Below are 13,150 nucleotides of genomic sequence, written 5' to 3'. Positions count from 1 at the left end.
ACCTTCCCCTTCTAACATTTTCCTCTCTAGTCAGCCCAAGCATTTACATAAACCTCCAAAGATTAAGTGTGTGTGAATATTCCTTGCCATTACATCAGCCTAGCCAACATGTGGCAATGAATGACTTCTCCACAAGCAAAATATTTAAAGCTTATTGTGTGGTGTCATCAACTTGTCAAACTAGCTGCAGTTGCCCTTGTTCAGACGGGAAGACCCATGCTCAAATATTTGATTGGTAAAATCTTTCATATAAAAAGTCTTCTGAAATGATGCTTGCTTATCTCAAAGCATTGATTATATTCAACAATGTTGAGGAATTTCTAGACAAATTTCCTTCTATAAGCTGTGGAGTTTTGCCAACGCATGTTTTCCATTTTTTCCCCAGGTAATTGCTTTGGGGAAGAAGGCTGTGAACAACTCCAGGAGATTCTTGAAGGCTTGAACATGGCAGAGGTGCTTGCATCTTTGAGGTAAGATGAGGTTGAAATGATCTGCTGCTACAGTTGCTGGATTATCTTGTGAAACTACCTGCAAAAGATGCTATTTGTTCAACACCATTAAATTGAAGTATATAAGACATGGTTTGCACAAAGTTAATGCAAAATCTGATGGTCCAGTTAATACTGTCTTGCTGCAGCTTTCTGTCCCACTTGTAGTTTCTGAAGACTTTTCAAAAGCAGTTGCATTTAAAGCATGGTACAGAATCAGAGATCTTTGTCCAGGACAGTATGCAGTTGGCGTACCAGTTTAAACTGATAAGGGGTACCTGGCCATGCAACAGTACCCCAAACTGCAAACATGACCTTTTAAGGGTGTTGCAATTCTAGATAGAACAGTTCTACACCTATTCCTAAACCAGTTGACTCTTACCCTTACAGTACCTCTGGCTTGTTGAGATCAGGTTTCAGTTTGTTTACCCTCACCCAGTCCATCCTGACTACTTCCCCCAAACTCAATGGAAAAAGAGAACTAGAACTTGCATAATGTTATGCTGATGACACTGTATCCCAAATCCCTACACAACTTGACTGAGAAGCAGGATGTTGAGTAGCATGAATGTAGATAGACTCTTGTGGCTCCTCACTGGCTGGTCTCCCAAGATGCTTTCTGAAACTGAATCTTCATGAAGGAGTGGAAGTACTTCAAAACAGTGCCCCCCCCATCCTAATGTGGCAATGCAGCTGAGAAGGGCATAAGACTGCTGTTATTGAACATTGCTGACAGATCTAGGAAAATCAAATGGGTCACACTCCTTTGTCCATCTCCCAGTTCCAAAATCAAGTCAGAAAATAGACCAAGGAGGGTCTAGGTATCATCCAGGAAATTTTGGTTGTTGTGTTTATAGCTAAAACAAACTACATCATTCTGTTCCCAGTCAGTTGAATTCCTTCTCTATCAAATGTTTCTACTTAGTGATGATGAAAGAGAAAATGATGAAGATGATATTGATGAGGATGATGAAGATGATGGCGACGAGGAGGAAGAGGAAGATGATGATGACGACGACGACGAGGAGGAGGAAGAGGAAGAAGAAGAGCTACCTCGCATGCAGGAGAGGGGCCAGGGAGAACAAGAATCATTGACTCCTAAAAAGATTATAGACACTCATGTAAGTATGGCCAGGTTTCATTACTTTCAGATGATGAAGACAAGAAACTTCTGTAGATGGAGGTATTGACAATATAGTTGTTAGGCTGGCTGTTGAATCTGAAGAACAGTACAGGTGGTGTCTGATCATCCGCTGACCTGCACTGCAAGGTCCCCTGACCTGCACTGAGCCCCAACCAGGCCAGCCCTGAATTCTCCAAACGCAACTAGAGTAGAACTCCCGTTGCATCTGGAGGATGTTTTGAGGGCCAAACATTGTCACTTCCAGTATGTAGCAGCAAAATGGAAGTGACAATTCTTGACTCTCAGAGCACTTTCTAGATGTGACCAGAGTACAGCTTGGTTGGGTGCCAAGACCCATGGATTTGATTATCTGCAGGCGTTCTGGGAACCCGCATGGATGCCAAAGCACGGCTATATGTGTATCTCATAACTTTTGTTGATGTCCATAAGCCTGACAGGTTTAACTAGACTGATCAACATTAGCTTTGGGTATGAACCTTGTACCCCTCTTCTATTGTGGTGCTTCCACTTTCTCCACTTCTCATCTGCAACACTGTGGTTTTGTGTGTGTAGACAAAGAATGCATTCACTGAGGGCACTAGTATGATGTTGTAATTTTAAGGTCTATCTGTTTCCAGGCTTCGACGCCAGTGTCTTTTCCAAATCTTCCTCCTGTGGATGTTGGCATGTTTCTTGCTTTCCCATCCCCAGAGAAGCTATTGCGACTGGGTCCCAAGTGTCCAACCTTGATAGCTGAACAGGTAAGCCACTCTTGGGCTGTGTGTGTTGTAAGCAGATGCTGTAAGTACTGGGGTTGGCTGGTGCCACTGATTACTTTATCTGGTCCCTCTGCCATTCTTAAACTGTAAGCACATTTTGCATAATAAATATATAAATTAAACTTTCTTCTCTGACTATACTCTTCAGTAGAACTGCTAGCTATTCTTCTAGAAGTCAGAAAGAAAGTGTATCCACTGCAAACCAATGGAATCTACATTATATTTCAGCATCTATATTTTGCTTTAAAAATTATTGGATGGGTCCCGATCCTTAAGGGCTCATAGTCTGGAAAGGTCAGTGTGCAAATGCTGAAATAGCACTGGGAAAGTTACAAAAGGGCCAGCTAAAGTTGACTAGTTGCCAACTGTAACCCCATGCTCCATATTTTGGGTTAATCTACTTGCGCAGGGGTCTGTTTACCACATGGTTTGTAAATCAACAAGCCTGGGTAACATGGCCCAATCATTCTTTCTAGCAACAAGATATCTTGCCATAGACTTGGCATTCTTAAATTCTGAACTTGTATTTTTTCTAGACAGATACATCTGACACTGAGAAAGTTGTTACAGTTGTTCTGAAGATCTCTTCTGTGTTTAAAGATGAGATGACGGTGAAAACAGCAGTGCATGAAACAATAGGTAAGCTTGTCTTTTGGTCCCAAGATCTGGGAACCTCAATGATGGTGTAAATAAACAAAGCTATCGCACTCTGACTTAGGGCATATGCAGGCATCAGTCATGGACTGTGGCTTACCAGATTCTTAATAAGCCCTTCTGTTTGGCAGCCTGCCTTGGGACACAAACAGAGGCTTATTCAGCAGTTCTTGTGCCAAGTATATGGGTAATGTGCAGTGGACAAACTGCATCTACCCTCCCCAGCAGAAAGGGCACTTTTAAATCTGAGCAGGAATCACTCTGAGGCAGCAAATAACAATAACAGGACAAACTTTATTGAATACTGCTCTAAGCAAAGAAATTCATAAAATATTCATCAAAGCAAGAAAAAACAACTGGCCAAGATCATTATTAAAGTCCAGTTAGTGATGGCCATTTGTTATTTACAGCAAGAGGTAGCTGAGTTTCTTGGTTCATTTCCTTCTTGCAGTCACATGCCTCTTAGCCCTGGTCAGAAAATTACAGTTGAACATTGAGATGATTGTGCAACATAAGTTGGGAAAACAACAGAATGGAAACATGTTCCTTCATGTATTCAGGTTGGCCCTTGTTATCTGTGGATTTGTTACCTGCGGATTTCATAATCTGTGGGTTCCAAACCTGTGGAGAGGGCTCACCTGGAACCTCTGAAGTTAACCAGAGCTGCAGTCAGTGGCTTCCCTCGTTCTTAGAATGCCTTCCAAAGGCATATAAACATCACTTCTGGTTTTCACGAGAAACCTTTTTTTGCCTGAAATGGGCATTCTTAGGTCCGCAGAGGCCACGGGAGGCCTCTGCAAATCTCAGAACAACTTCTGGAGATGGCCGGAGCACGCACACTTGGAGGTTTTCAGGGGCCCAAAATCCACGGATTCAGTTATCCTCAGATTTCAGCATCTGCAGAAGTTCCAGGAACTGAACCCTGAAGATACTAAGGGCTGACCTGTATTTACTGAAGCTGGTTTATTGTTGCGCAAGTGGTCGAACTGCTGTCCTGGGGCAGGGGTGAACCAGCAGCTTGGCATCTCCAACAGCTTCCTTTAGTGCCTTGTCTTTTAAACTTTGGGTGGTGCCTTCCACTGTAACCGTCTCTCATCGGCTTCTCCTCTAGCATGTTCACACTGGTCTGCTGGGGAGGGGATTTGTGGATTGGTCTAAACTGTATTTCTTCTACGTTATTGCCAAGAGAAGTTATGGCTTTGTGTCTGCTAGACTTCCGAGGAGTTTTGCAACATTAGTATCTTAAAATCTGCCAATTTCCTTTTATCACTTCCCCTTTGGCTCCCCCTGTAGTCTAGAATTATCTATCTGGTGTAAGCTAATATGTGCATACCCCTGCCAACACACAGGCATCTTGCAGCACTACTCTTCTGCAAAAGTACCAAAGGCTACTTAACAGAGAAATCAACAAAAGGTTTGTTTAACTTGGAGAGTTCAGGGTTCACAAAGATGGCAGTACTTCAGTTATGAATGTCATAACACTAAATCTATAATCAATATGCACTAACGGCACAGTAGAAGCATATGCATCATTGTAAGTCATAAGCTATCAGGCACTGAACTGCAGTTCAGAAAGGAGTGTAAGGCTGACTTCTAGAAAATGGTGACATTTTGATTCTGATTGTGTGTAGCTCAAAGTTGGGAGCACAAGGCTTAACAGTTGATTGGAAGGGCAGCTTGGAAACGTTTAAAAAATGTTTTAGTATGGTAGCCATTATCATGTGGCAGAATGTGTGCGTTAGCTCACCACATGAGCCATACACATTTCACAGATGTCTTAAAATACCAGTAATTGCTATAGGCAAAGGTTCATCCTATAGCAGCCATTGTATAGAACAATCTTAGCAAGGCCAAGCACTCAAACCAGCCTTATGTGAAAAATACGTACACTAGAGTAAGAGTGGGCAATTTCCCTGTCTATGTTCCTTTTATTTTGCCCTATTTAACTAAGCACCTTAAACTGGAACCTTGCTTGCTTTCATGGCTGCAGGTTATAGTTCTTTGGCTATTGGTGTTATTTCTTGCATGTTATGAAGGGATGCATAGCAGGTGCTAGTTGCAGCTAGGCCTTTCCTTGGTGTTCCATGATATCGTCTTCACAGCATTCAAAGTGGTTGTGAACTGCTGCCTAAACCGGGCAGGATTTCATCCTAATGATGGTGAGCAAGCTATCAGCCCTGTGGTTTTAGGAGATGCTTGAAGGCACCTGCAAGGTCAAATGAATCGTCTAGCGCCATCCAAGAGTCTTGTGCTCTAAAACTGACTTTCATTTTTCTGTCTTTTTGTAGATGCATTGATGAGAGAAGCCTTTTCTTCAGCTACCTTCAATTCTGATGCTTTTATTACCAGCCTCTTGATTCACTTGGGGCTACTCAAGGTGAGAGAAAAGGCAGGAGGTTCTGTGAGGTGATGTGCATAAACAAGGTGTATCCTTCGGGTTTTTTTGTTTTAGAAACGAGATGGTTTAACAGACCAAAATCTGGGATTGTGGATGATAATATTTTCTCCACAACAACTTTAAGGCTACTATGGAAGCGTAGTAATTGGTGACAATAGAAACTTGCTGAAATGGAGGTAGTGCTCCAAATCTATTTCTGTTAGTGGAACATTTTCTAGTATAGACGCTGTTGGCTTCTACTTTTCTAACTTTAAGCGGTATTGATGAAATTGTAGGCTTATCTTCTGTCTGCATAGTATCTCTGAGGCCCTCTCTCCAATTTCTTTTCTTTTTTAAGATGTTGGGAATGATTACATTCTTATTTTGTGTTTTTTTTTCAATGTGGTAACCTTGAAGTACTGTAGATTGGGGTCTTTGCAGTTGGTCAGAACCACAGGGTGTAGTCCTGTTCTGAATATTTTTCTATATTGGCAAAACTCTTAATGTAAATGCACTCTGAATATACCTGCATAAGGTATATGAGCACATCTATTATTGAGATAGATGTGGTGGGATGAAATTGTCTAAAATCTGATTCTGAAGAGTGGCTTGTGTTATACAAGTTTAAAAAATAGAAACAGCTTCTGAGCTGTATGATGAATTACTTCCTAATATGGAAAATTAAAACTAAACTTGTTGGGTTATGGTAATGGTGGTGCTACTGTTTTGAATACTTTGTAAATTATAAAAAAATTTGCAAAATCCGGTAATTTTTGCTACTGTACAGTAGCAGCAGCAGCAGCATATACGTCTGTAAATAAAGTGGAAAGGAAGACATCCTATGGATCATTCTGGAGCTTTCTAGAATCCATGTGTGGAAGAGAGGAATTTTATTTCATTGGGAGGAATTTGAGCCTGCCCTTCACTGGTATTTGCCTTGTAGTGCTTCTTTAGCATCTAAAGGCTGAGGAGGGGAGGGAGGCAGTCCCTTGATCCCAGTGAGACAATTGCTCCCTCCTTCCTTCTATGCCTCAGTCAGGTATGGGAAAAGGGGGGGGGTCACCATACCCACTTCTTCCTCTGAAGAGATGGCTTCCTGGAGCCTCTGCCTCTTTCTCCAGAGGCTTCTGGAGAACCGTATGTTCTTCTTGGCATCATAGGCACATACTGCCTTTAAATTTCTCCTAGTTGCCATCACATGTACTTTGGACCACTCCCTCCCCCCTTCTCTGTCAATTTTCTCCAAAGATTGGTCTGTATTTACCTGCAAAAGTAATCTCCCTCTAGAACTGTTTCTTGCTTTCTTGGAGTTTGGCAACAGCTCTTGACTTCTTTAATATGAGACCTTCTGAAAAAACTTCTGAAAAAGCTTTAAATGATGGTGGTTGCTGAGTCAAGGAAAGACATTCCTGTGTAAATGTCCTATGGGTGCTCATGGAGATTCCTGTATAACTTTTTTTTCTCTAAGTCATTCATGGGCATGAATGCAACTTGCACACTTTCATTATGAATTGCACAGTATTTGTGCCCAAGCAGAAAATGAATGGAAAACTGTACAGTTGGACTGTTTCTGGAACCCCCAGAGATACTGAAACCCATGAACAATGAATTTTGTGGGTGGGGTCTAATAGGACCTCCAGAAGCACCTTCCGGTTGCATCCAGGATGTCAGGTGAAGCCTGCAGTGCAGGTTCAGAACCTACATGGAGTCAAATCTGCAGGTTCTGAATCCATGGATAAAGAGGGCCCACCTGTATCTTTCTATTTCTTCTCTCTCCCACTTTCAGGTTGCATCTTCTCCATGGCTGTTTGCCAATATGGAAGTTGTACTGCAACTGTATACTGTCTGTTTGGCTCTTTGAAGGCAGGGGAATATTGAGCAAAAACATACAGTTCTGTGCTTTCCTTCCTCTGGTAAAGAAGAGAAGAAAAACACAGCTATTCCCTTAACTTTCAAAGGGTAGAGAAGACAGCCAGGCTGGCTACAGCAATGTAAGGAAATAAATGTGGGGGAAGTGGGCATGATCAATTAAGAGGGGGGAGAAGGGTGGATATGTTGCTGCCAGGTACTCGAGTATTTGCGAAGCTGAACCACACCACCTGGGCAAATGTCTCTGGACAATATTGGGTATAGTTGCTTATTTGTACTTCACTCCTGTCTGCTTCCACCTTCCTAGAGTGAAGAGAAGATCAAAACAGTTCCAAGCCTTTATGGTCCTTTGATGACACTGAACCACATGGTCCAACAGGATTATTTCCCCAAGTCCATGGTCCCAATTCTCTTGGCCTTCGTCACTAAGTGAGTATTATGTAGAGAAGACAACTTGCCTATATTAGTAAAAACATTAATCCTGCTACCCTTACATCATATACTCCTAGCATAGCCCCTATGCATCCTGTCTCTTAAGCAAAGATAATATAGGTAACTTGACATCCCTACATCTGGTGTTTGTTTGTTGTTGTTTTTAAAGTAAAAACAACTTGTCACTTTAGAAATAGATTTGTATAAACTAGCTTTGGTATATGTAGCTGCCTTAGTGAAAGACAAAGAACTTCATCCTTAATGAAGCAAGAATCTGAAGTTGGGGAGAAGTTCAATTCTTTGAAACTGCTATGCAAAATCCTGTTCAGCTTGTTTAGTGCATAGTAAAAGAGAAATCGATACTGCAGACATTCAGGATATTGGAAGTATGATATCCAGCAAAGAAAACATTTTGAGAGTACCTGCCTTGATTGATATGCAGAATATTTGCACTCCTACAGTTCACTCTCTCAACTCCCAAAAAGTTGGAAAGAACGAGGATCATTACTGTACATGATTTAGGGGAGGGGAATAACAGTTGGAACAATCCAGTAGGCTGCACTTCCTTTAAAATAAGTTGTAGTATGTCTTCAGTTCCCAATGGAAAAAATTAACAGTATTACTTTTTTGTTCTGATGGCAAACCTTTATTTTTTGGGTGAGGTTTCCTGATGAGGCTGGTAGAATTCAAGTTGATGCAGAGAATTAAATGGCTTACTAATTTTATCTAGCTCTTTGCACAGCCTTGAGTCCTATAGTACATGCAGTGCTGCTTACTAATAGGAGGGCTTCTTACCCACCAAAGATTCTGTCCAAATTACTGTTGAACATGCAGTTCAACATACTGTTTAACAAGAGTCACCCTGTATCCATGGGGGATACGTATCCCCCCACAGATACCAAAACTGCAGATAAAAGGGGACTCTATACCTACTGTGGCACCAAACACTCATCTCCCTTCCTTTGCAGCTTTGTAGAACAGTAGAGAGGAACGCAAGACGCAGTCAGCCAGAATGCTAGAGAAGGGAGACAGCTAGAATACTAACAGGAAGCAGACTGCTTTCTGTTGGTGTTCTAGCTGTGTTCCTTGCATTCCTTTCTAGTGTTCTGTACAGCTGCAAAGGAAGAGAGATGACTGCTTGGCACCACAGTAAAGGAAGACAAGTAATTGGTGCATTGGGGGAGAACTGTGAATATAGGATCTGCAGATATGGGACGGGGATGGGGGGAATAACACCTGTATAGCTATTTAAAATATGCACTGGGCAGCCTTCCCCAGTGCAAGCCTTATTAGTGCCTTATTGGGAAAGCCATTTTCCTCCTACAGCCATAATCCTACTTCTCCCACCACTGCAGTTTTGTAATTACTATATAGTTAAACAGAGTAACTGTTACAGGCCATGGCAGCTTTTTACATACAAGAGATAAAATTGTAAATGTATAAAATGTGCCTGGATGTTGCATTGTGGGAAATGTTCAGTGTTTCTTAAGCATCTGGTCATTGCAGTTGCTTATGAGGTTCTGAGCTAGATAAACGAACTCTTCTAATTCATTGGTCTTGTTCCTTTTTGAGAATGTCCATTTAGTACAAGTTTGGAGACCATCAGGTCTTAACATTTATCCCTTCTCCATTTCATCTCTGTAGACCCAACCGCGCTTTGGATTCCTGTTCCAGTGCCCGTCACTTGCTATTGCAGACACTGCATCAGCTGTAATCTGCAAACACTTGTGCTCCTCCCCATCACAGACTGTCAACAGAGTGCTTTGTGAGGGAGAGTTGGAAAAGGCATTGGAGCTTATGGATGAAACATTCTGCCTGTCTTGTCTTCAGACTGTCTAGCTGCCTTCTGCTTTAACAAACTTCGAGGAACTCTGCCATGTGTGTGGTTTTGTTTTAATTGTTTTTTTGTGTGTATTTGTGGTTTTATTTTTTAATCTTCCTATTTCCAAAGTGAACTCGGCCTTCCCCTGTGTGTGTGTTTGTGTGTTTCTCTTGGGTCATTTCTTCTGCGTTTTGCTTTGTTTCTGAATCCAACTGTTCGGACTTGGAGCTCACTGGATATCTTGGAATTATACTGTTTTGTCAGAGGACCTTCTCTTTTGAGGTGGCAACATTATGAAGCTAACTTTATTGCTGCATTGTACTATGGGTGCAGGGCTGGGCCAGCACTGGATATAAGGCAATCTTTTTTTGTTTGCTGTTTCTTGAGTTTTGGACTGTGGACATGGCATCTCTTCCTAACTGAGGATACTTCATTACCTGGTTGGTTTTCACGAGTGATCCTGCACCACTGTTCATTGCATTTTCCCATGTACTGACTCAGGTGGCATCTGTAAGATAGCCAGTAGTAATGCTTCACACGCATACATGTGTGCCCAATTAAAATAGGTTCTGTTCAGAATAAGCATAATCAACTGTGACACTTCTTGGAATCTGTTACTCTGATTTTTTTTTTCACGAGTGGAAAATGGGCTCCTCATGCAGAACTGAAAACTAGCAGAGTCGTTCATCCAAGTACTATTGACTGTTTCTCTGTCCTTGAGAGCCCCCGTCTATCATCCTCAACTACTACTTTTCTGTTTACAATGTTAGTATTTCTGCACATGTGTTGGCTGTCTTCTGATTTTGAAGTTGCCTAAGAGATGAGAATGAATTTCTTTTTTCCACCTGCTGTAGTACTCAAAACAATGGATTGCTCTTATTCAGTTGGAAAGAGAAATAGTTAGGGATGTCTCCTGTCCAAAGGAATACATTTAGGCAACTGCCATTCATTTCAGTGGAACAGCAGCCATTCCTGTAAGTGGTTTTGAATAACCACTTGAACACGGGGACTTGGATGCAAGGAAAGGGCACTGCTTTGTAAAACTGAAGGTGGCCCAGTATTGCTGGGATAATTTGTGAGTATTGCACAAGCCAGCTCTTAAACCTTTTTGTTATTTTCATGCTTCTAATTGCTTTCATTGGAGAAATGGTTTGGATGTTGTCTTTTTAAAACATTTCTGAATGAAAATTTTCAATTGCATTCTTTTATTACTAACTGAATTATTCAATTGCTTAACTTCAATTCACTTTTTATTGAAGTAATGCATCTGATTGTTTCCCTTCCCCCTCTTCAAGAAAGTGTGGCAGTATACAGCCAATGACTGATAAAAAAAAATATGTGACAGCTTGGTCATTCCCAAACAAGTTATCTTTGAAGTTATCTATAATCATTGGCTCTAAACAGTCCCATTTTCTATCTTGTGTCAAATATACTGTGGAGAAAGAATTATGATTGAAATAGACCATACTCGTGCCACTTTTATCTCTGATCCTGCCACTTTTATCTCTTTTGTAGTCTTTGAGCCTGAACATAGTAGGATAAAAGAAATAAGTGTGTGTACAATAGGCAGTGAGGCCTTTATGGTTTCACCTTCAACTTCCCCCAAAATGTTTGCTCATCTACAACTTTAGACAAAGAACCAAACTCTGTTGGTTACCCGAAAGGGGGTGTGGGTGGATGTCAGTGTGTGTGTGTTTACAAAAACATCAACAGGCTGCAAATTTAATTGCAGTAGTGATGCTTACTCTTGTCCCTGTGGGTCCTTCCTGCAATCTGTTTCCTATACACAGGGGAGAAAATATTGTGTATTCATCTCACTTTTGGGGGTGGGGGAGGGAAAAGGTGGTAAGCAGCAGAGGGGCAGTTTTAGTCACAAAATTTGAGCCAGGAAGAAAGAGGTCAGATCTCATACCCCAGCACCACTACTTTGATTAAAAACTGCAGCCTTCTCAGGATGCATTTCACTTTTTTAAAAAGAGGTGACTGACCGTGGCTCTCTTCCATAATTTGGCCCTGCACCTGAAATGATGTTCCATCATTGTTGTGATTTGGCAGTTTGCCTTGTGGGCCTGATGCCTAACGTGTATAACAGCTATCATCAATGTTCTTTCTCAATAGAACATTGTAATTTTAGACTGAATGCAAACTTTCTGCATTCCTTCAGAAATACTGTTTGCTGGAAAATACATGGTCGGCTAGTTCTTAACATGGTGGTTTGAGAGGAGTAAATCCCATATGATTTGGTTGCAGCTTTGGCCTCTGCTTGCACAAAAAAACCACCTTGGTCGCAAAAGTGGGGTGGATCCACCCCCAGGATCAACAAATGCAGTCTCTATTTGATGCTACCTTGAGAAAGTTCTTCTGTTATAAAACTAAACAGTAGACTTTAAGTATAATTTCATTCAGAAGTGGACAGGCTTGAGAAAAGGCTTCCATCTGTTTTAGCTTTCCATTATAGCCCATTTTATTTATTTAAAATATTTATATGCTGCTTTTTGGTACCTTGACAGGGAGCAAAAGCAAATGAAAAATTCATAGAATAGTATAGATCAACTATCAAAAATTGTGAACTAAGGCACAAAATGCTAAACCAGTGACGATAATTCAACCAAAGTCCTGATAAAGCAGGAATGCTTTATATTGATCATTTTAAAAAAATGGGTGCTGGGGTCAGCTAGGCCTCCTGGGGGTAGGGAATTCCACAACAAGGCGGCTGCTGCTGCAAAGACCATATTCTGTGCCCCCGTCAACTGAACCTCAGTCTATAGATGAGTAACTTTCGAAGGATTTGATGATGATCATAATGCCCAACATTTGCTGTTTGGGGTTTCTTGTTTGCGTTTAGATATCAGAGAGTCACATAGGTTGGTGTGGGTGAAAATGCGGATTGGGCAATGGGAGTGTAGTCTATCTCTGCTTCCAGCCACTGGTTGGCAGTTGTCATGTAAGCATGCTGGTCATTCTCTTCAAGACTCTCATAGACTGATTCTGTGGTCCACTTGGACTGAGCAATGACTTGGGGCTGAGAAGATCGGCTGTCTTCATCATGGTAGTGCTGAAATTGGATTGGTCGGGTCCGCCACCTATAAAAACCAAAGGAGGCCAGGCCTATCAAAGCTAGAAGTGTGATGCTGATGCCAATTCCTAGGTCTGAGTTTCTGTGCTGAGGTACCGTATGAGTTTCAGTATGTCCTAAAGTGCATTGCTGGGCTTTAGGGGCCACACACTCAAAAAGGTTTTTGTTCTGGGGAATAATACAAACATGGTAATCAGTCCCTGGCTGGAGATTGTGAAGTTCAATTTCTGTTAGTTCTCCAAATACTCGGAGTATGTGCTGATCCTTGGAAGACTTGCAGCGCACTTCAAATTGGTCATGCTCCCCAGAGAAAGACCATGTAACCAACAGGACAGCTGCCCTTTGTCCTGGTGCTGATTGTCCTAATGTGGTCAGAGAGGCAAGGATCATATTCCTCCAGTATATGATGATGATTGTGACTATTTGGTCCTATGGAGGATGTGGTCCTGCTGGTACTAAAAGTAGTGAAAACTGTGGAAGCAGCCTGTGGTGGAGGCTCTTCACTGAGTCGAGTAGCTATCCTGATTATG

The 13,150-nt window shown here is 41.7% G+C and overlaps 1 protein-coding gene across 2 annotated transcripts in view; it reads left to right on the top strand.

Annotated features, from left to right (window-relative positions):
- RANGAP1 (Ran GTPase activating protein 1) overlaps positions 1 to 13,150 on the top strand; it is a 53,206-nt gene that overhangs the window by 22,316 nt on the left and 17,740 nt on the right. Inside the window, exons 10-16 of one of the 2 annotated variants that reach the window (XM_066633695.1) lie at positions 386 to 470; positions 1,414 to 1,609; positions 2,250 to 2,372; positions 2,927 to 3,029; positions 5,333 to 5,421; positions 7,598 to 7,719; positions 9,367 to 10,132. In XM_066633695.1, the coding sequence (XP_066489792.1) occupies positions 386 to 470; positions 1,414 to 1,609; positions 2,250 to 2,372; positions 2,927 to 3,029; positions 5,333 to 5,421; positions 7,598 to 7,719; positions 9,367 to 9,436 (788 nt within the window). In that variant the 3' untranslated portion in view covers positions 9,437 to 10,132. Of the gene's footprint in view, positions 1 to 385; positions 471 to 1,413; positions 1,610 to 2,249; positions 2,373 to 2,926; positions 3,030 to 5,332; positions 5,422 to 7,597; positions 7,720 to 9,366; positions 10,133 to 13,150 lie in introns of those variants that run through there. The other variant, XM_066633697.1, reaches the window with a different exon arrangement.

Source organism: Tiliqua scincoides, chromosome 7 (genome assembly GCF_035046505.1).
Source record: "Tiliqua scincoides isolate rTilSci1 chromosome 7, rTilSci1.hap2, whole genome shotgun sequence".
Lineage (NCBI taxonomy): Eukaryota > Metazoa > Chordata > Lepidosauria > Squamata > Scincidae > Tiliqua > Tiliqua scincoides.
Note: the sequence above shows the minus strand (reverse complement) of the source record. Positions and strands in the feature narration are given on the sequence as shown.